The 22,070-nt window shown below is 47.9% G+C and overlaps 1 protein-coding gene across 12 annotated transcripts in view; it reads left to right on the top strand.

The window, feature by feature from the left end:
* The window catches only part of NEK3 (NIMA related kinase 3), a 493,231-nt gene that overhangs the window by 256,980 nt on the left and 214,181 nt on the right, over positions 1-22,070 (top strand). For 10 of the 12 annotated variants that reach the window (XM_069640019.1, XM_069640013.1, XM_069640010.1 and 7 more), the window contains one exon: positions 14,929-15,129. The exons of the other annotated variants lie outside the window; for them this stretch is intronic. In XM_069640019.1, coding sequence (XP_069496120.1) covers positions 14,929-15,129 — 201 coding nt within the window. The remainder of the gene's footprint in view (positions 1-14,928; positions 15,130-22,070) is intronic. 12 annotated transcript variants of the gene reach the window in all.

Genomic DNA, 22,070 nt, shown 5'->3' with positions numbered 1-22,070 from the left:
TATCACAGCGTGCCCAAGCAGTAAGCAGGAAAAGACCACTGCAACAAGTTCAGAGAAAAGTTCTAGGGTAGCTGTCTCGACGGCATGAGGACGCCTAAAGGAAAAACAAATGTGCTGCACCTTGGCAGCAAAGAGAAGGTTCTTCAGGTCATCCAGAAGGGTAGGTGGTAAGGTGAGCACCCGAATCTAAAGTGCTATTCCCCAAATCCTTGGGTTCTGGCAAGAATTATTCAGTTCCCAAAAAAAGGCAGTTTGTGGGGAACCGGGTCTGGTAGGAGAAAATGATCCAAAATAATCAAACCAGGGTAGGAAACCAGGACTTCACTTCCACACAACAAGGAACTCCAGAAAATGAAAACAATCAGGCAAAAGACATGCGTGTACAAGAATCTGTAGCGAAAACAAACAGCACCCACGAATGCCGATAAGGTTCATTGAGAAGCTGCACACCCTGAGAGGAACGCCTACTTAACAAACAAACCTAGCCTAACAGGAGCCTCACGTGACGGAAAGATTCTGTGTCAACGTGTCAAGGCTGCCTTTCATCATGGAAGTCGAGTTGCCAGGGCAAGCGCCACCGTAGCTGAGTCTGAAGCAAATTCTGATGGTGCTGGTGTGGCCATGACTGTGGTGCATGCTGCCGGTGCGTTGCACTACAGGAACATAGTTTCAGCACATTCCTTCACAACGAAGCATGGGCATGGATTGATGGAACAATTAGTAGGCTACAAAGAGGCCAGGAGGGATTTGGTTTCATCCAGGAAAATAGCATGGAAATAAAACAACATTCTGATCTACTGGTTGTGGATAGGATTAACTGATAGTCACATTGGTTATAGGTTGTTTACTAGAAAAAAATGTGACAGAAGCCTGTGAAGAATTAACCTTGCATCTAATCTTGAGAATCTTTTTCACTGAAAAAGGTTTGAATCTTTTTGCACCAAGATGGATATGCAGGTGCAGATTTTAAATTAGGCAATGGATTTTTATGGCTATTTAAGATTTTAAAGACTTGCTTCGAGGAATGAGATACATAAGCGTATGTGTCATTGCTTGAAAATAAACAAACTCCAAACATGCACATTATGTCTTCCATCAGCAATACTTGTTTTATTAGAGAAACACTCACTTCTGCTTAATTGATTAATTACTATGACAAGGACAAGTGCTTGACTCTGTCAGATAGAACAGGGGCCTCTCCCAGACTGGAGAAGGAGGCCTACTAGGCAGTGGTCAAAGTGTATGAAATAAATAGTGGAACTGTGTTCACTGCTGGCCTGCCCCTCTCCCCACCAACCCCATCACAACGCCCCCTCCCACGCACAATACAAACCCCCAAACAAATGCACCTGCTGTTTACCTTCAGTGCAGTGCACTGAAGTACCATTTTCAATTGCTTTCTATACTTTTAATTTAAAATGAAAGAATTCTGGAAGTTTATTTTTAAAATACAAATGTAGGAACAGTAAAACTTAATTTAAAAATGTAGAGGAGCACCTCTCACAACCGCTCCTGCCCATTTTGACCACTGCTACCAGGGCAAATGCCAGAGCCAGTTTAACCCTACAGATAGAGTGAGGGAGTTGAGGAGCAGGGGGGGCGAAGTCCCCAAATAACCTTTGGAGCACAACATAGATGTGACGAGTAGTACCACTTTCAATCACCCAATGCCATGCACCCTCAAGTCTCACCCGAGTTCCCTGTGTTTTCGTTTAGAACTATCCGGACCAGGATGCATTGTCAGACCAGAGGAGCTCAGGAGGCCATAGAAGAAGCCCAACGCTGTCCTAGCAAAGCCAATAAACCGGTGTGGCTCAAGAGAAAGAAGTAACACTCACCACAGGGTGGAAACAGTGAGACGCTGACCCAATTTCCAGCAGGTCCATCATAAAGACTGTTGAATTACCTGCAGAGCAAAAGGGGGCTGGCTAAAAGTTTTTATGTATTTTCAATGAAATGACCCCACCCCGTCCGTCCGAGAAAAGGCCGATACTTGGGTCCCAGAATTAGAGCCAATGGTGGGGGGAGTGGGAGAAGGGAAACTGAAAATACATGGGCACAAAAAGCCAGTGAAGACTGCAGTGTGTGGGATTTTCGGGTGAGTTCAGGAGGCATGCAAGAGGACAGAGACCAGAAAGAGGAGGCATGGTGGAGTGATGCATTGAGAAGTCTGTGTAGCACCGGGATGGCAGTGCAGGTTGAGGTATTGTGTGTTTGAGGGCGTGGTTCCTAGTGGAAAGAGTGTAGGTGTGATTGGGAGAGTGTATGGGCGAGCGAATGATATGTGGGAGAGGTAGCATAAGCGTGTATTGGGTGTAGGAGGAAAATGAGAGTATTAGAGTGGCAAGGGAGAGAGGAAGTGGGGAGTGAGTGGAGTAGTAACATTTATTGAGTGAAGAAGCAGAGGATTTAGAGTAAGAGGGGTAGTGGGAGAGAGTAGGTGGTGGAGGTAGATGAGAGAGGAGTTAGAATATCAGAGAGAAAAGGGAGGCAAGAGGTGGGAAGAGAGAGAGGAAGGGGGAGAAAGTATAGGAGCTGTGGGAAGGGAGGAATGTACAGGAGGGGGAGGAACCAGAGGTAGGAGGCGAGAGAAGAAGATGGGGGGACCAGTACAGGAGGCATATCGGATAGGGAGATGTGAGATCAGGGAGCGTAGTGAGTGAGAGGGAGAGAGTGAAGGTCAGAGTGACTGAGGGAAAACCAGCAACCTTCCTTTGAGAAAACTATAATAAGAATAGGGTTAGAGTAGCATAGCCATTAGGAAGTCCTAAGGGAGTTAGGAAAAAAGGCCTCAGCCTTTAAACCTTCCCACAGTACAGGGGTTAGTGTAGATAGTAGGGGTTACCCATCTCTAATGTTTTATTTGACCTTGGGAAGCCCAGGCCAGGGTGGAGGGACCCTGGGGATGCTTAGGGACCAGCTAGAAGACCCCTTTAGTCGAATCACCCACCAACTACTACCACGATCTACCAAAGAAATCTAAAAATAAAATCCCTTGAACCATCCATCAAATTGGTGTTTCTTTAGCCCAGCTGTGATAAAACATGGACTTATCCATCACAATTAATAATTCTCCAGCATTAGATCTTTCATAGATTCACATGCTTGAATTATTTTCCATCGTCAGACTGGGAATCCCTGGTATATCTTTATAATGACTAATATAAAACAATGGACATTGCTAAGAAAACCTTAAAGGCTTCCCTATCCACCTTTATGTTGGTTCTTTTTCTCCTAGCCAATGAGGCAGTAGTGCTTTGGCTCCACCCTAGGCAGCTGTAACGCTCACCTGATTCCCGCAGAGGCGCCGGTCTTGACTGGGTGAATGCCGTATCTTCAAAGGTGATGTGTAACACACGGTTGGCTCTTTGGGCTGGACCTCTGTGCACTGTATGTCTGACTCGAAGAGTAAGATGTCTGCAGATCGAAAATATGGGATTAATGAACTGGGGTTATTGGGTGCCTCTCTCCTCTTCCCTTTCTCTTCTCCTGTAGAACCCCAAAGGTTAACGCCCTCACCTTAGGTAAGTGAACGCCGAGCTCTCCATCTGCCTCAGGGCAGGGTGCCGTAACCAGTTTCTTCACTGGATAAGGGTGCAGGCCTCTTGACCTCAGAGGACTGCTGTCCGTCGTTAACTGCACGAACGGTAAGTTCTGGGCACTTCAAATGTAATGATATCTCTTGTTTTGCAGGGTTCCGGCGATGGCGGATGGCGGGCTGATGAGAGTTGAGGATCGAACCCGCGTGAGGAATAGAAGCGCCTGGAAGCACGTAAGTAAGCGCTTGTAGCCTGCTTCACGGTGCGCACTAACTGTCCCTTTTATCTTGCAGGTACAAGTTCGGAGCTTTAGAGAAGCTGAAGGGTGCTGGAATACCCACTGGATTCGGCGTGGGAAGGAGTAATGGCACGTGAGTAATAAAGTTGCCCAATGTCTTTAAACGCACCTTCTTTTGTCTTTCAGATGCGGGATGCAGCGCCGAAGGCCTCCGGAGCGTGCGAAGAGCTGGCAAGCTTTTGTCTTTCAGATGCCGGAATGCAGTGCGAAGACCTCCGGAGCATGCGAAGAGTAGGTAAGCCTTTGTCTTTCAGATGCCGGAATGCAGCGCGAGGCGTTGGTGACAGCTGATGGACCAGGTAAGAGATGCGCTGCCACTGAAGACCGTAGTGCTAACCTGTTCTTTCTTTGTCTTTACAGGTGCTGCTGAAGACTGGATTCCAGGATGGTAAGTCTTTGTTCCCTTAGGCCCAGGATCAGAAGCAGAAGACACGATGAGCGTTCTGCTGCAGAGAATGCAGAATAACGCAAAGCAAGATTCATCCATCGGGTGTGGTTTAAATAGCCTCCTGTAGTGCTTAGGTGTCTCCTTCCACAGCCACGCCTAGGTAAGAAAAGAGTTCCTGCTTTCCAGAAGAGTTCCAGTGTTCTGAACCTAGGGAGTGGCTCCTCCCCCACCCAACAGGAAAAGTAGTCCCAAACAGAAGAGGATCAGGGGTTCAACTGGCAGGTAAGTAAGCAGCATGGTCTGCTGCAGGTAGGTCCACCCAAGCATTATGAGCCCGGCGCTTCCAGCGCTGGGGCTGGGCATCTTTATGAGCCTGGTGCCACTGGCGCCAGGACAGGGTCCAAAAGGTCCCAATTGGGAATGGCTGGCACTCGGAACCGGGGTTATGGGTCTGCTTCCAAGGGAGTCGGGCAAGTCCTGATCTTTTGGAAGCAGAGATCATGACAGCAGCCATCTTCAGATTGTTCACTGCAGTCTAAGTGACTAGGGAATCAAAGCTCTGTGATCCTTTTTATTAGAATATTTTAAATGTTTAATTATTTACCACCAAGTTACACATTTTTTGAAAGATCAAGACCTACTCTACATGCTATTGTGCTTTTTAGCTGCTTGTTCTATTTTCACCTGGCTCCTCGTGGTCATGGCTGTGGTAAGCAGGGAAGACTCTTCAAAGATGAAACAATCCCTCTTCAAGGATTGCACAGGATGTGGCAAGAAAAATGTTTTTCTGAGAGACCCTCGTCAAGAATGCATTTATTGCCTGCACCCACATGGCACTGTGGCATGTGAGATATGTTGGACTTTCACTCGGGAAACCCTTCGAGACTTTTTCTTAATTTTTTTAGACGAAAACAGGTGCCATCCCTCGGATGAGGAATCTATCTGGACAGCCCAGCGTTTCTGTGCAGAACCTGTGATAAGCATGCTCCAGTAAAAAAGGGGAGCTTCCTCGGTAGAAAGGGGTATGGCACCACCCCTAGGACCAATAGCAGAGTGGAGACAAATCAGAGGGGCCCATCTATTGCCGAAAAGGTGACCAAAATCGACGGTAAGTTGCTCCTCGTCGACTGAAATACATCCGTTGATGAGCAGGACCTCAACTAAGATGGACAAGACATTATCCTCGAGCTCGTCCACGACAGGTACGTCATCGCATAAAGGTTGTCCACAGCTAGCAATCCCCAGGGCATACATTGACAGCAGTGGCTTCGTCTATGGCGGTCACATCGATGAAACATCATGACCGGACATCGACAGCCGGAACCGTCAAAGAAGACCGTAGACTGTCGACTAGAAAGTCCTCGCAAACCGAGGAACTCATCGACGGGGAAGAGACCATCCACCGAAGAAGACCTCATCCACGAGTAAACACTTGTTGCCCTCTCAGTAGTCAATAGAGCAGCATAGTTTGTTGATGGACCACCACCCATCCACAGCAAGGGACAAGTAACAGGCCCCGTCAACCCCATAGTCATCTGGGATCAACATAGGAAACCTCTCAACAATAAAGGAGATGGCCGAGCTGCCTGACATTATCTTTCACGATGAATTTTCAGACATAGAGGAACACCCTGTCATGGCGAAAAGAGTAACAAAACAGTACAGCCCTGCCTGGCAACCACACTTGGAACCGCCAGAGGATGCCAATGATCTGTTCCAACCTGCCCTCATGCAATCACTGCAGAATATTCTGGTGGCGATTCAGAGGAGGCAGAGAATTCGCTTGCCTACAACTACCATGAGGCAGCAGGCCACCGAGGACGGCGGGGACCCTGCCACAGCGCCAACAGTTCATAGGCAGAGGAGTCCTTCACCCTCAGGTTCGTGTGCACACTTTGGTATGTCTGACCCCACGGCAGTACCACCACTCAAGAGGCCAAAGAGTTTCTCACACTTGGCATCAAGCCATTGTTTCAGACTACAGAGACGACCCCCCCCGCCCTATCCATGGGACGGCCCAGTGGGAGGCCCATATCATGAGTTCTAGAATGAAGGGGCACCAGCGGAGGAACCAGAAGAGGGAGATATCCCACAGAATTCACCGAAAGAACATGTGGAAGAATGGGATGACTGCCATCACAAAGCAGAAGAAGCGGGACTCCCCTGGTGGGTCTTCACCATCTAATGACATCCTCTCGTTCCAGGCAATAATAAGCAAAGACGCACAAATGTTGAACCTCCAGATCTCAACGCAGAAGAACAAATTGGTGCTGTATGAGCACAGGGATAAAAGAAGGAGAACACCCACGCTATACCCATACTAGACACCATATAGGAAACTGGTGAGGCTATAATTAAGAGACCGTTATCTACGCCAGCTACAACGGCCCGGCTGGAAAAGATGTACACAGCCACGGATAGCTCACCGCTGTGCCTCCAAGGTCACCTGACTAACCCAGCATCCCCGCTCACAGTCCCCAGACAAGGGGGGCAGAAAATTGGAGGCAATTGGCAGAAAGGTATCAACTTCACTATCAATCAGAGCAGCAAATGCACTTGCCATGGACGCCCTCTATGATAGGGAGCTTTGGCATAAGATGAACATTCATGGATTATATGGGAGGATACTGTGGCAACGCGCAGGATTTGGAAGCAAGACCACGCTGAGCAAACACAGCTTCGAAACCCGGATTAGTGCTTGAAAAAACGAAGCGCGTTATAAATAACATGCACTTCCACAATTCAATGAAACTAGCACCTAGATACCTACGGGTTATGTGCGCTGCAAATACAATTAAAACAAAAAAAACAAATTACAAATCTGCGAGCGTACCTGCAAGACGAGTGTAAGGCCATTGTAAAGGACTGACAAACCACATCAGACCACCAGATATGCAGTTGATGCAACAGTAGCAGGGTTTAGACAGATGGCACACAGATCCGTCCTCTGGCTGCGGGCCTGGATGAAGGAGACCACCTTCCTCCCATAACGTTTGATAGGCAGGAGCTGTATGGGAAGAAGATCGATAACCACTTTAAGGGAATCAAAACCAGCACATACACGGCAAGAGCGATTAGTTCCTTAAAGGACCGGGAGTGCAAACCATTTCTCTCCTTGCAAGGAGGCATAGGAACATTTCACACATCATCATGTAGAAGGTACACTTCACACATGTGAACATTGAGGCACTCGCCGTCATCGAGGTATAAGCAGTCCTCCACAAAATACAGTGCGCAAAGGAGCAGCATGGGGTTTGGTACAATTGTGCCTCTAGATGTCCAAGCAGGCCTGAGTACCAAGAACCCCCCTCCCACACTGCACTGCAGTGGGAGGGTCGGTCAACCGCCTTGTACATCACTGGCGAAAAATCATGTCGAACAAATGGGTGCTAGAAATGGTGGCCAGAGGCCAAATGCTAGAATTCCTAAAGTCGCAGCCAAGATCATTGCTGCAAAAGACAAGACCTCCTCACTTACACTAGCTCAAGTTGGAGACATGCAAGCCATTAAAGAAAGCAGGCATAGAAAGAGTTTCATGCCTGCAGAGGGTAAAGGGATTATATTCCTGTTTTTCCTCATGAAGAGAAAGAGGGGTGAATGGTGTCCGATCCTGCACCTGCCCCGCCTCAACAAGCACGTGAAGCGCATTAAGTTGAAAATGACCATTCTTCAACAGGTCATCCCATAAGTACAGAAGGACGATTTTCTGGCTACCATCGACTTGAAGACAGGTTCACCAATTCACCCCGTTCACCGACACTAACTGAGATTTACAGTTGGGAACCAACACTACCAATTTTGAGTACTCCCATTCGGCATAAAATCAGCTCATATAGATTTTATGAAATGCTTCGCGCCGGCACAATTTTGGAGATCCGAAGTGGAGTTGTTTTCTTTTCATACCTGGATGACCGGCTTTTATAAAGGCAGCTTCAGAGGAACAGGCACCCAAGAGTGTCAGACAGACGATACTCACCATGCCAGGGTTCTCTATCAACACCGCGAAATCCATGGATGCCTCATCGCAAACAGCGAGATTCCTGGGAGTGGATCTGAACACATCAATCCCTCTCACAAACCCATCCGACGAACAAATTACAGCACTGGTACAGCTGGTAGGCTGGTTCATGGCACCAAATGCCACCACAATATGAGGATGTGAGTCCCTGCTGTGCATGATATTCACATGTATATTGCTAGTGCCAAACTGCAGGCTAATCATGCACCCTATCCAGGAAGAGTTAGACCAACAGTGGACACAAGCCACAGGCTCCTGGGAAGACTTCATTAACCTGACTCGCAGCTTCCACCGAGTGCTACAGTGGTGGCACAATGAGCGCAACTTCCTAGCGAGTATGCCGTTTCAGTCGCCAACGTAGACCCTTATCCTCAGAATGGATGCATCCCTAACAGGGTGGGAAGTGCATCTGGGCAACCTGCAAGCGAATGGCACGTGGTCAAGGGTGGAGTCAGCTCTGTATATCAATGTCCTGGAGGGAAGAGCCATCTGGTGGGCGTTGGATTAGTTTCAACTGGTCCTGAAGGGCTGCGTAATAACAGTGCACATGGACAACACAACGTCAATGCACTGTACCAACAAGCAGGGGGTACAAGATTGGCTCAGCTATCTGCAGAGGCATAGGAGCTGTGCAAATGTGCCCTCAGCAAAGGGATCCACATCATAGTGGAGCACCTCCTGGGGAAAGACAACATCCGAGCCCACGAATGGGAGCTGGATTAGACCAAGCTCGAACGAGTCTACAGAAAATGGGGGTACCACTAATCGACCTCTTCGCCACAAGGGCCAATGCCAGGTGCCCTCTTTGCAACAAGATACCCGGAGCTGGGATCTCTGGGGGATGCCTTTTCCCTACCTGGTACCAACAGGGTATGCCTTTCCCCCTATTCCCTTGATATCCAGAAATAAGATAGATGCAGACACAACCGTGCAAAATAGTCATCATCCGAGCTTGGCCACGACAGATCTGGTACCTGATCCTCTTGAGGATGACATGCGTGGCACCCATCCTCCTCAGGGTGCATCAGGTGCTGCTAATGCAGCAGAATGGCCAGGTACACCACCACGACCCCCCTTGGCCCTATCACTCAGGGCCTAGCGGCTGAACAGCAGAAATGCACCCTTCTAAGTTTACTGGACCAATGTTGGGACATCATTCAGCATCTATCGCACTCGTTACATGCAGAACTTAAAACTTACTGCAAGGAATGGGGGTGTTCTCCATGTGGTGTTGTACCTATTAGAAGTAACGATGGATCAGTTACTACCCTACATGCTCCATCCGGTTAAGACAAGCCTATCTCAACCTTCCCTTATGGTACATCTCTCAGCTATCACAGCTGGGTGGCCGGCTGCATCACTCACTGCCATGAAACTATGGGAAACCTATGCACAGCTTCTGCCGACTCAACCGAAGGAAGAGCTGCGACGGCAGCATTCCATGCAGGGGTATCCATGAAAGGCATCTGCAGAGCGGCCACATGGAGAACACTCCTTATGTTTGCCAAGCATTACTGCCTGGATGAAGACGACTGAAAAGAGTCTGCTGTTGGCCAGGCAGTGTTACAGCATCTATTCTCATAATTTACATGCAGCCTTGCCCTCATTCCCCTCTTTGTGTAAGCATGCATGAATGTAACATGGTAGTAATCATTTTCTTGGGGTCCTTATAAGGTGTATTGGAGGATGCACACATCCGGCTGCATGGTACCACTGCTTCGTATTCTATTTAATCATGTGAATCTATGAAAGATCCAATGCTGGAGAAGCATTAGTTGCTTTCCTGTTACTTTATTTCTCCAGCATTGGTATCTTTCATAGATTCGCATGCCCTCCTCCATTGTGAGGATGCTTCAGTTAGTCAGTAACTTGACTTGAGTCTCAAATCTGGAGATGGCAGCCTGGGTGGAGCTAAAGCGCTACCACCTCATTGGTTAGGAACAAAAGAACTAAAGTGAGGCAATGTCAATTGCTTTATACATGACATTATATATACAACAGAGATTCCCAGTCTGACAGTGGGGAATAATTCAAGCAAGTGAATCTATGAAAGATACCAATGCTGGAGAAATACAGTTACAGGTAAGCAACTAATACATCTATCATCTAGCTGCAGCCTTCTTAGGAATGGGGTTAAGGAAGGGGAAGGGGAAGAAGACGGGAGCTATTCAGTATGCCAATCCACAACATTTACAAATCCAAACACTTCCCTTCTTATCACACATCTCAGTGTGCCTCCCTCCGGCTGATTGGACCCAACCTCTCTATTTACCCGCATGATGAGCCATTCATGTAATCCCTCGATCTGAACTGCCAAGAACCTTTGCATTCCTAACTTTGGGGGAAACCTAGCCAGTCTGTGAGCAGCCATCCACACAACTCCGTTATTGACTAATCGCAATAGCAACTAGCTACCACCTCCTCATAGCAGCTTACTTTCAGAGTGTCTGAGAACATGTTCTGCTCAACCTCTGGGCTTTTGGAAACCTCTTTTGAAAAATGAGTTGTCGGTCTCCAGTGAGAAGTTATTCATTGTGCTTTCAATCTACCACATTCTTTCGTCACCCTGCAGCGGGCCTCCAAATTTTGTGGCATTCACGTTTTCTATGTTGAGGTCGGTGTATGCCAAAAATTGTCAATCTCAAAGCAAAAAAAGTCAACATTCTTCCTGAAAATAGGTTTTTGTCAGAGTATGTAATACCTTTTTATGCACATTCTTTCTTAACATAGAAAAGTTCATGAAATTCCACCAACTGTGGCGTGCGAGTCTGGTTATGACTGAAAAATAGTTTTTCCACAGTTGATGATCCTTCATGGGTGATGTTTTACATTTTTCTGTATGAAGTGTCATGCAGCCACACTGCTATAATTTATTTATTTATGTATATTATACGTCATTGCATAAAGATTGTCCACAGCTAGCAATCCCCAGGGCATACATTGACGGCAGTGGCTTCGTCTATGGCGGTTCCGTCGATGAAACATCATGACCGGACATCGACAGCTGGAACCGTCAAGACGTATATATATATATATATATGAATGTATGCTTTTTTTAGGCCAGATTAAGGCTTAAGTAGAGGCACTACAAATGATAAATATACATATCTAAGGAAGTCACATTAAAAATAGCATACATTGGGCCTCATTACACGTTGTGCGGTAAAAATCGGAATTTTACAGCATGGCGCTATTAGCGTGTCCGCCCTCGCAAAAGACAGCTAATAGCATCCCATTACGAGTTCGCGGACACGAGCATAGCGCCATGCCGTAAATGACTTTACCGCCATGCCGCAAAAGTCAACAAAATGCCCATTACCGGCCTCGACCAAAGTGCTGATAGCACCTCCTCCCTCACGCAACATGCAAATAGCGGTCACCGCTAAAAAGCGGAACCGGAAATAGCGTCATCGCACAGGAACGGGAAAGAGAACGGCGGCCATCTTTAAAAACACAATCCATTGCCATCCTCTGCATCCAGAACCTCTTTACGTAGAACTCTGACAAGAAACCATCCAGGACTGCCCGAAGATGTCAAAGGCCTTAAAAAAAAACTCAGATCGTCAGCGGAAAGAGAAATTTACACCAGAGGAGCTCATACTGCTGACTAGCACACTTGCAGCCAATGCCGAAGTCGTCTTCGCCAATGATATGCGCCGGGAGGCTATCATCAAGAAAAAGGCCATCTGGGACGAAGTTGCCCGCAAAGTTAGTGCGGTGGGCACTACCACCCACAGTGTAAAGGACTGCCGCAAGAGGTGGGACGGCCTCCGGCTCCGTGTGCGGAATATCCTATCTGTCAACCACAACCTTGCAATGGCCACAGGAGGTGGCGCAGAATCACCTCTGAAGATGGAGTGGGAGGAGACATGTGCCTCCACAATAGGAGTCGAAACCATAGAGGGGGTCGGAGATATGGAGCATGGTGTGGCCATCTCATCTGATGGAGGTGAGTGTATACGTCAAACAATGCACAGTGAAGGGTGAGGGGGTACCCCAAACATGTGTCGATGACCAGGCCATTGATCCAGCCACACACATACATGCATGCATCACCATATACACGTGCAATACAGACCCATCAATGCATGACCAACCCGACATCCCCATTACAAGAATCACTGATAAATAGGCCCCAATGCATAGAGCAGCATGACGTGAACATTCTGCATGAGGCACCTAGACCCATTAACGATGATGTACCCTATTTATGTCCTCCACAGGATCACCGACAGACACTGGAGACACAAGCACTGCAGCACGTACTCCCCCAGCAGCCAAAAAAGCCAGGATGCATGAGGAAGGTGACACCGCCACCACATCCAGGGGAACTGGGAGGACAGTCCATCTGCAGAGGGCCAAGGGCGGCAGGAGCACCATTTCATCACAGCCTGAGGGCACGGCTCCTGTTGTAACTGAACCCACGCCAGTGTGCCCCATCATTGCTGAGATGAGCGCGGAGGGCACGCACTCCGCTGCCACCAGCTCAACTGGGGAGGCAGCAGCCACCGCACCGCCCACTGATGAGGAGGATGCAATCGACGTCCTACAACTAATCCATACCCCCAGCCCAACATGGTCTATTGAGGGGAGTCCAAGGGCACCGTCCGGATCTGCTAGCCAGGGAGCACATGACACCCACACTGTAGAAGGTGCATGGAGCCCTCAGGTGTCCTCACCGGATGCCGGAAGCACGGACCAGGGCGCACCGTCCAGCCCAGCAGCACCTACCACCCTGCCTGACCTTGCAACCATCACCCGGAGGCAGGGAGACATTACTGCGCTGGTCGCCCAGCATGTGGCCGAGACAGGCCGTCTAAGGGATGACCTCAACAAATATGCAGGGCAAACAAAGGAGGCCATTGAGGCCTGCACTGACAGGATATGCCAGGAAATGGGCCAACTCCGCCAGGCCATTTTACGTATTGGGGACATCATGGAGCAGCATCACCAACCCCCAACACAGGATCGACCGGGAACCTCCTCCTCAGCGAGTTCCCAGCAGACCAGCCCCCTGCGCCGCTCTCTGCGCAACCTGAGGCGCCCCACATCACACCAACCCAATGTTGGTGGAGGCCCTGAGGCTTAGGTCCACCAAGGACCAGGTGGCACATGTGGGGCAGGAAACGTAGACACCATAAGACTCACCTGGGTGTTTTGGGGGGGGGGGGGGTAAGGGTGCATTTGGGTGTATTGGGGGGAGGGGGGTAAAGGCGCATTTGGATGTGTTGGGGTGAGGGGGGTAAGGGTGCATTTGGGTGTGTTGGGGTGTTGCTCTTCTTAACACATTCTGTTCATTATAAACTGTTTTGAAGTTGAAACCCAAGCGTGGTCTCCATCATTGCGTATGTGTCATTTATTTTGGACAGGGTCCTTTGTGGGACTCAAAACATGCACCAGGGCAACAATATCCGTCTCCGTCCATGCCATTTCACCTTTGTGCCTGATGGGATTTCAGAATCAGATGCTGACGCACATCGTGTGCCTCCTTGGCATTGCCTCTTGCATGTCCTGCCGGGGCATTCCACCCGTACTCATCCCCATCCACATCATGCTCTTCTGGTGGTTGCATGTCAATTTCAGGTGGCATTGGCACATTCCATCATATGCACATTTTTTGATGCTCTACACATGCCATGGTTATCTTTGCCACTTTGACACGGCTGTACAGGAGTGCCTCACCCAGGCTGCTTAGGCAGCGGAGCACTGTCATTGGAAGGCTGACTGCCAGCTCTATCACGACGCAGGTACGGGGATGTGCAATTGTTGTCCTCTTCCTGCTGGTTCTGTGGGTTCCATACAGGGGTTAGGAGCCACCTCCTCAGTGGATAGCTGGCATCGCCTGTATGGTGTGAGGAATGGGTACCTGTTACAGGTCACCTCTGGTGCGGGCTGTTGTTGTTGGTGCTGCACTGCTATCATGTAGTCAAGCCCGTCATGTCATGCTGCTGCTATTGGGACCATCTTGGTGTGGGAAGGGGTGTGGGTAGGGGTGTGGTGTGCTCTTTTGTGCTGCCTGTCTCCATTGCATGCACATGTGCTGATTGTGTCCACCTGTGGTAGATGGGTACACTGCTCGGGTCTCTTAACGGGTGCTTTTCGATGCCGTTATTAGCGCCATGCCGGTAAGGGGTTTTTGGGTGTTTTCCATGCCGCTAATGCCATGTCCGCATGGCTTGTGATGGCCTGGTATTAGCGCCATGGCGCTAATTCCGGCCTAGGGGTCGCGTGCCCGCGGCCTTGCCGCTATTAGTGGGACCGTAATTAAGGGGTGCGCTGATAGCGGTGGGTCCGGGTCGTGATTGGCTTGGGAAATTACCGGTACCGGTAATTCCTTACCGGTATTCCCTTACCGCACAATGTGTAATGAGGCCCATTGTGTCTCCTAATTACTGTGATTTTATGTATGTAATTTGAAAACAGGTGAGATTGTGAAAATAGTTTCTTCTTACAAGCGAAAGTCAAAGGATTGTTATTTGTAAACGGCCACTACATTTGAAATGGTGCAGCTGCAAAATGTTGATTAGTGCCCAATGGTGTCCACCAATTTCTCTTTCGTTACCTGTGCTCCCATGTCTCTGAAAAGTGAATGCTCGGTTCATCCACTGAATGTAAAATTAACACACTGGCAACTACTCTGTATTATGGTCTCCCTTCAAGAATGAGTGATCCTCCTTACTTTCAGTTTCAGGCGAACAGTTGGAAGAACCTCATTCGTAAAATCTGCCAAGGATCCTATAGTCCGCTTCCGTCGCAGTACTCTTATGAGCTACACTATCTCTTAAAGCAAATGTTTAAGAGAAGCCCGAAGGACCGGCCTTCCGCCAGCACTATACTTTCTAGGAGCAGTTTAGCAAAGTATATCAAGCAGTGTCTACCAGCTGAGGTAGGTTTTTTCCGACAAATGTTAGTGCATTCTGTATTGGGATTTCTCTTGGATGTGAGTAAAGAATGACAAATAGTTTGAGTGTGCAAGCTCATCCGTCCTAACCAGAATAGGTTTGAAGCTTTGGTGTGATCAAAAAAGCATTCTATGAATGTGTTGGTTATTGTTTCTAGGACAGGAACCCAGAGGAACAATACTTCATTCCCATCATGTACATAATGATAGAACTGATAATCTAAAACAATTAAAATAAAAGAAGCCTGCAGTGTGATCTATCAGCATGACCTGTTTTATTCAGGGAGACTGCATTTAATTCACCATCCAATATGTGTGGGATGAAGTACTTGATACCCTATGCAATAAGAATATTGCAAGTCATAGAGATTTTGTCAATGCATACACATAAAATGTCAAAGGGTATTAAATGTTTTTTTTGTAATACATAGTGATCTTCACCACCCTTACTCAGTCATTTGAGTCATGGTCTGCCTGATAAAAGAAATCTACCAGGTGTCTTTATGAGGGAAACAATTGGAAGGAGTACTGTGAAAATAAAAAACAAGTGTGCTTCCTCTAATTTGTGGCCTCTGGTTTACAGCTGGCTGGCCACCTTTTAAAGTGTGTGGCAAAATGCTTCTAGATTTTTTGCTCTCAGGTTCTAAAGTCCTATCTATTTCATTAAGTAGTGGACCAAAAATGTTATCTCATGAGTAAATGGCTGTTGTCTGTGTGATGGAGTCCCATGTAGGAGGTTAAGTAATGGGGCGTGCTTGACCTTGCTGTCGGGGTGCCACTACCTGTTCCCTGAGCCACGATATGTGGGAGGTACACAGATGATCCCTCAGTCTTCCCAGTCCATCACCAGCCTCAAAGTAGCACCCAGGGTCAGAAAACCTAGCCACCCTGAGTGTAACAAACCAAGAGGCTCACAAGCTCACCAGAACCCCAAATTCCTATCTATAAAACATGGAGACAGGATGATTAAAGTCATGTTTTATTATTGCCACCCAGGGAGAACAAAGAAGAAATATAAAACCGGTCGTGCCCTGGAAGAAATATGGCATTGGTTCCCAAACCTTTGAGGAGCACTTTAGTGGCAGGGACCCCCCTGCACACAAGTGGAGAACCTCTCCCCTAACCCAAATATTAGCCACAAATGGGAACGCTCCTTCTACTGAAGAAGCATTCAGCTCAAATAGATTCTTCTCTGCGAAGTACCTGATCAGGATGGTGACCATCATGTTGTGGGCCACTGTGCCTTACCAGAGGAAAAGGTTTGTTTGCATATCAGTCTGGTCCTGTTCACAAGGACTGTCCAACACCACAATACGAGGCAATTCTCCTCTGTACAAGAGTACTAAAGGCAACCCAAGACAAGTGTTTAAGCCTTGTTTGGCATCATCAGCGACATTAGGAGTAGGTAGTGGGTGATTGTATGGCTGTGCAAAGGAGGAGGATAAAGAGGAAAGACGCGTAGTGAAGGTGCAGGAGGAGCAGAGAAGTTATCAAAGGAAGGTGTAGGTGATCACTGAGGAAGAGAAGTTGAGAGAGAAGGAATCAAAAGGAAAAGGGAGACTGCAGCAAAGGAGGGTAAAGTGATGAACGGAAGTGGTGGCACAAAGGTAAAGCAAGTCAGAGCGGAAGAGTATATTGTGAAAAGTAAGAGAAACAAGAGGTGATGAGAATGATATGATGTGATAGTTTAATTATATAGCGCCTATACACAATGTGTTTCAAAGCGCTTCAAGGCAAGGGAGGGAACAGGGAAAAATATGACGACATTCTTACAAACCATGAACAGTAAGGATGTGAAGTTAACTATCGTACTCGGCCTGAGGACATTTCAGATAGTGCAAGAGCTAAAACATAGATAAGGAAGAGAGGGGGAGAGTGGGAAGGAAATGGAAACAGGCAGGCGACTACCGTACTAGGCTTGATGACATTTCTGGTAGAGCCGGAGGAAAACAAAAGGTGAGGGAGAGGAGTGCAGCAAGGGAGGGGAGGAACAAAACAAGGGACTATTGTACTAGGCCTAACAACGTTTCGGATAGTGCTGGAGGGGGGGGAACAGTAATGGGGTGGGGGAGCGACAGACGAGGTTGCTATCATACTAGGTCCAGGGACAATTCTGATAGAGTAAGTGCATAGAAGAAAGTAAGGGGAGGAGGAGAGCAGATAGGAAAAGGGAGAGGGGAGAGGGGAGGGTGAGGAGAGAACAGAGTAAGTAGTCAAAAAGAGTGGAGAAGCAAGAGGAGAGAGCAAATACAATTCCAGAAGTCAGTAGTAACACATAATGTTGCAAGTCTGGATACAAAATGAAGATGGGAACATCATGATTCAGGGCCACCATGAGTACAAGATGCAAAGGAAGTCCAGCATGAGAGTTGAGAGGGGTGACGCACTATGAATCAATGAAGTCTATAAAAGTCAAATCCAGCATTGGCCACAAGATGGTGATGGTGAAACCTGAATGTATCAGGACAGACTCCTGTGTGCAGGAAGGGGGGGGCACAAGGGAACAGCACGGGGGGACCAGAGAGGGTCGGGATGGCCTGTGGGGACAGAGGGTGTAAACACATGTTGGTGCATGCTTACCTGCTGTCAATGAAAGTTGAGAAGGAAGGAGTAGAAGAGCAGAGTGTTGCGAACTGTCAAGGAGGGAGTCTGAGAAGGGGAATAAGGGAGAGTTGAGGAAGAGGCCCTTGATTCAAAGGGAAATAATCTTGTAGGAAGAATGAGGCCCAAGTGCTGGTGGAGACCCTGGCAGATGCAGCATTGAGAAATGATGGCTGGAAGGTTTTGAATGAATCGAAATCCACTGGCATTGCTGTGGGCAACCTTACAGAATGGGAAAGACCATATTCAAATCATGCTTCGTCCCATCCCAAAGGGTGCTAGCAGGTTCTGCCACTGAGACCAAGTGGGATTCCACTTGACAATCACTGAGCCCACTGTGGCCTTGGCTATGATGACGGGCAACATGAGGGCTCTCTCGGGTCTAGATGACCCTGCGCATCTGAGGTGCTGGCGACATCTACAGAAAAGAACATTCTGACAAGTTCAGCGAAAGACAAGCTGACAACTACAAGAGCCAAGAAGAAAGTTCTGGAGAACTTAAATCCATTTACTGCGAGTGACATTTTGACTGCCGGCTGGTTGAGCCTAAGGGAGAGAGGACAGGACTGATAGAATATGGCTTGATTTGTTCATCTAACTTCCCCACGAGATTATTTTCACTTATTTCTTATCCTCGTCCTTAGTGTTGTATAATAAAGACCCTTAAATCTAACTTGAGCTCTGAGTTGTCAGTTGATATCTTGGTAGCAACATCTATCAAAGGCAGGAACTTCTCATGACAGGAAATTTGAGGAAAGCCACACACACACAACACCCACCGTGTGGGTAACTACATAGGATCATTCTCGTTTATAGGCTTTATTTCGACAGTAAAAGACATAAAAGCAATAGTAAAAATACACCATATGAAATTAACACACCAGTAAAATACAATCGTACAAGAATTCATCGTTATAAGTCAGTAAAACAATAAAACATGGATAAAATAGGGAAGTGTGACGTACATAATCATAACATTAGGTGATAAGATGGTTACAAAGATTGGCTAGGCTGACTCCTTAAGCTTCTTCAGGTGGACTATCCATGCCCGGCTCTGATGGTTACTAGTGGCAAAAACAGCCAAAACGTCTGAGTCCAGGCATTTAGCCAGTGCAACGCCCGTGGTTCTACAGCCACGATTTAAAAAGAACGGCTTCAGGTATCATTTCCTCAGGGACTTAGTCCTGGGACAGAACACTAAATAATGGCAAAGATCTTCCACAGCATCTTCACATAGAATGCATGTAGGAGGATGGGCATTATTCCATTTATGGAGTAGGGCAGCAGTGGGCAAGATCCCAAGACGAAACTTGAAATATACAACTTTTTCCCTCCTAGGGGTAACATAGTCCAGGTACTCTTCGCAGCCGACCCCTTTCCTGATCACAAGATACCGGGCCAGCGACTCAGAGGCCCTGGATTTCATCAGGGTGTCTCTCTCTGCCCTACCCTGTGCAGCACTATTTCTTCCTTGGAAGCAGATGTCATGGCAGCCGGGTTGGACCAGCACTCCCCTAACCCCATTTGTCTCAAGCTGTTTTTTTACATGGGAGACCCACTTTAGAGGGGCACTTGCTGGGACAGAACATCCTGGACTGCTTCTTTATATTTACAAAGATTTTCATTTGTCCATAAGTGGACCCAAGAGAGCACTGGATGCAATTTACAGATTGAATCAAACCCCTGCAGGCCAGTCTCAAGCAGCACTGGAATATTTGAAGCACTAACTGTCATGGTCATGAAGTCAGGGGCACAGGCATGCAGGGGTCGCATGCACAGGAGACCTGGGTGGACACTGTCCTGGCACCTTTGGCGCCAGGCTCATGAACAAAAGTAAACAAGAACATCCATTTAACACCAAAAAGCTTTTATTATGGACATAGCACTTCAGATGCATTAACCTTGAACATTCCATCCATTAAGTAGGATGCATTAACCTTGAACCTTCCATCCATTAAGCAGCCCCCAGTGTATTCTTGGGTGTGCTGCTAATGGATTCCCTTTGCATGTGCTCACTCTCTAGGAGTGGCAGGGTGTGGCTGGTAAGCCGGCTCTAATGGGCGTGCCCACAATCTCAGCTATATAAGCTGCCCCGATCCTTAAGACAGACGCTTTGCGTTATTCTGCACCTGCAAGCAGCGTGACGCTCAGCGTCGCCTGAGGTCAGATTTACCTTTGAAGATCCTGCTTCCTGGACACCCTGCTTCCTGCCAGCATACTTACCAACTGGGGCAAGCTGTTCTTACCTGTACATCTCTTTGGCGAACCAAGTATTAATTTTTACACTTTCCGGAACGCCGATATCTTCATCTTGGCACCTCAGCACGACACGCTCCATCGTCATCAGCAGCGCCTGCAAGGAAAAACAGAAGACGAGGTTAGAAATCGAAAAAACAGTCAGTTTAAGGTTGCGCTTCGCCATACTTCGCGCTTTTCCTTAAACCATCACTTACCTGCTGTCGAACATTGCGGTAGCATCCATCTTCGATCTGGCCGCGTCTCGCGTCTCACATCTGCATTGAGGCCGCATTTCCATCTAAGGGAAGAAAACAGAAGAGAGACATTATTGCGGGCATAAATAGGAGCAACATATAAAGACATTAAAGAGAACGAACAGCGTCACAAGAGCTCAAGAAAGACTTACCAATCATAAGGAGAAGCATAGTCGCAGCTGGACTGGACTTATCCTTATCAGGGATCAGTGAAGGAACTAGATCCCATTCGACGCGCCCCTGCCAGAAGTAGCAGGATGGAGAGCTTATCTTCCATAATTCACAGGTGAGCTTTATGGGCCGGCGTATGCTCACAGAAACCGTACTTTGGGGTGAAGGGTTCGAGAGGTACAACAATCACAGATTGGCGCACTCACACACTGTTATCTCCATGCAGGAGCAGTATCACCACGTACTGAGGGAGAGGCCTGAAGGGGGTGATTCAAGTTCAGGGAGGGCTGCAACCCTGCCCCAATGCCTCCGCAGAGACCAGGTGAGCGTAACACTAATGGGGAGCCCCAGGATATTTTTCAAAACTTTACTCTCCACCACTGCAAGGGGCTCAATAGCCTTGTGCCCCTAGAGTTCAGTCCCATAGAGCGGCCTTGCACACCTGGGCTTTGTACGCCTCCAATGAGACGCACACCGCCCCATTTCCGTGCTCATTCGTAAACTTAGCAAGGGCCCCACAATACCTGGCCAACGTGATTTTAGCCTTCTCAACCTGCAGTGCCCATCCTCAGGATGGCATGACTCTCACCCCCAGATAATCATATGAAGCAACCTGTTCAATTACTCCATCCTCGAGGGTGAGAGGCCTTCTATTTCTTCCTCACATTAGAGTTAAAGATCATGACCTTAGTTTTGCTGATGTGCGACAGCCCATTCCTTTTGCTGAAATCAACAGAAATCACCAACTGCTTGAGGACACCTGCAGGGGTTAAAGACAGAAGTACTGCGTTGTCTACAAACAGCAGAGCTGGGAGCTTATCAGCCGCCAGGGAAGGTGCGTCAGTCTGCGCACCCAGGAGCTTTTTCAGAACATTGATGAAGATGCAGAACGATTTGGGAGCCAATACACAACCCTGGCGGACCCCATTCCTGATGTCGATACTGCTGGTTGTACTTCCATCAGCCCCCCATCAGACCAGCACAGTGTTCTCTGTATGTAGGCTCTGAATAGCTGAAAGCAGTGCACCTGGGATGCCAAGCTCTGCTTGCATCTCCCAAAGTCGTGTTCTTGGTACAGTGTTGAATGCAGTTCTTAAATAGACAAATACTGCAAACATATTTGTCTTTGAGCACAGCGTATTTCTCACACACCAGCCGACGGTGGAGGCTCTGGTCTATGGTACTCAAGCCCTCACAGAAGCCAGCCTAGCGGTGATTTATTATCCCATTACTCAGGGCCCATTCATTCAGTTGAAACAATAATGCCCAGGCAAATGTTTTTCCCTGGCATCTAAAAGAGAAATTTGCCTGAAATTTGCAGGGTCATCATGGGCTCCCTTTTTATGTATAGGAACTATTTCTGCAGTAGTCCAGGGACCTGCTTCCTACATAATGCTGCATTCAATATTTTGGTCAGGTAGGGTACCCAAACGGTAGTCTTGTTTCTATAGAAGTCTATCGGAACCCTGTCTGGTCCTGGTGCCTTGCCTGTTTTTTGACACGCCAGTGCCACTTCTACTTCATTTGTAATGAGTGTCAATGGGGTTGGGTGAGACTCTCCAGATGAGGCAACACATTCCCTGACTGGGCTCAGTGTCATAGGTGTGACTGCCTCTTTCTGGTACAGGTTGCCGTAGTATTCTACCCATACTTGTACAGGGA

The sequence above is a fragment of the Ambystoma mexicanum genome, chromosome 7q, assembly GCF_040938575.1.
Source record: "Ambystoma mexicanum isolate Mex_15411 chromosome 7q, UKY_AmexF1_1, whole genome shotgun sequence".
In the NCBI taxonomy this organism is placed as follows: domain Eukaryota; kingdom Metazoa; phylum Chordata; class Amphibia; order Caudata; family Ambystomatidae; genus Ambystoma; species Ambystoma mexicanum.
This window is presented reverse-complemented; position numbering and strand designations above follow the sequence as displayed.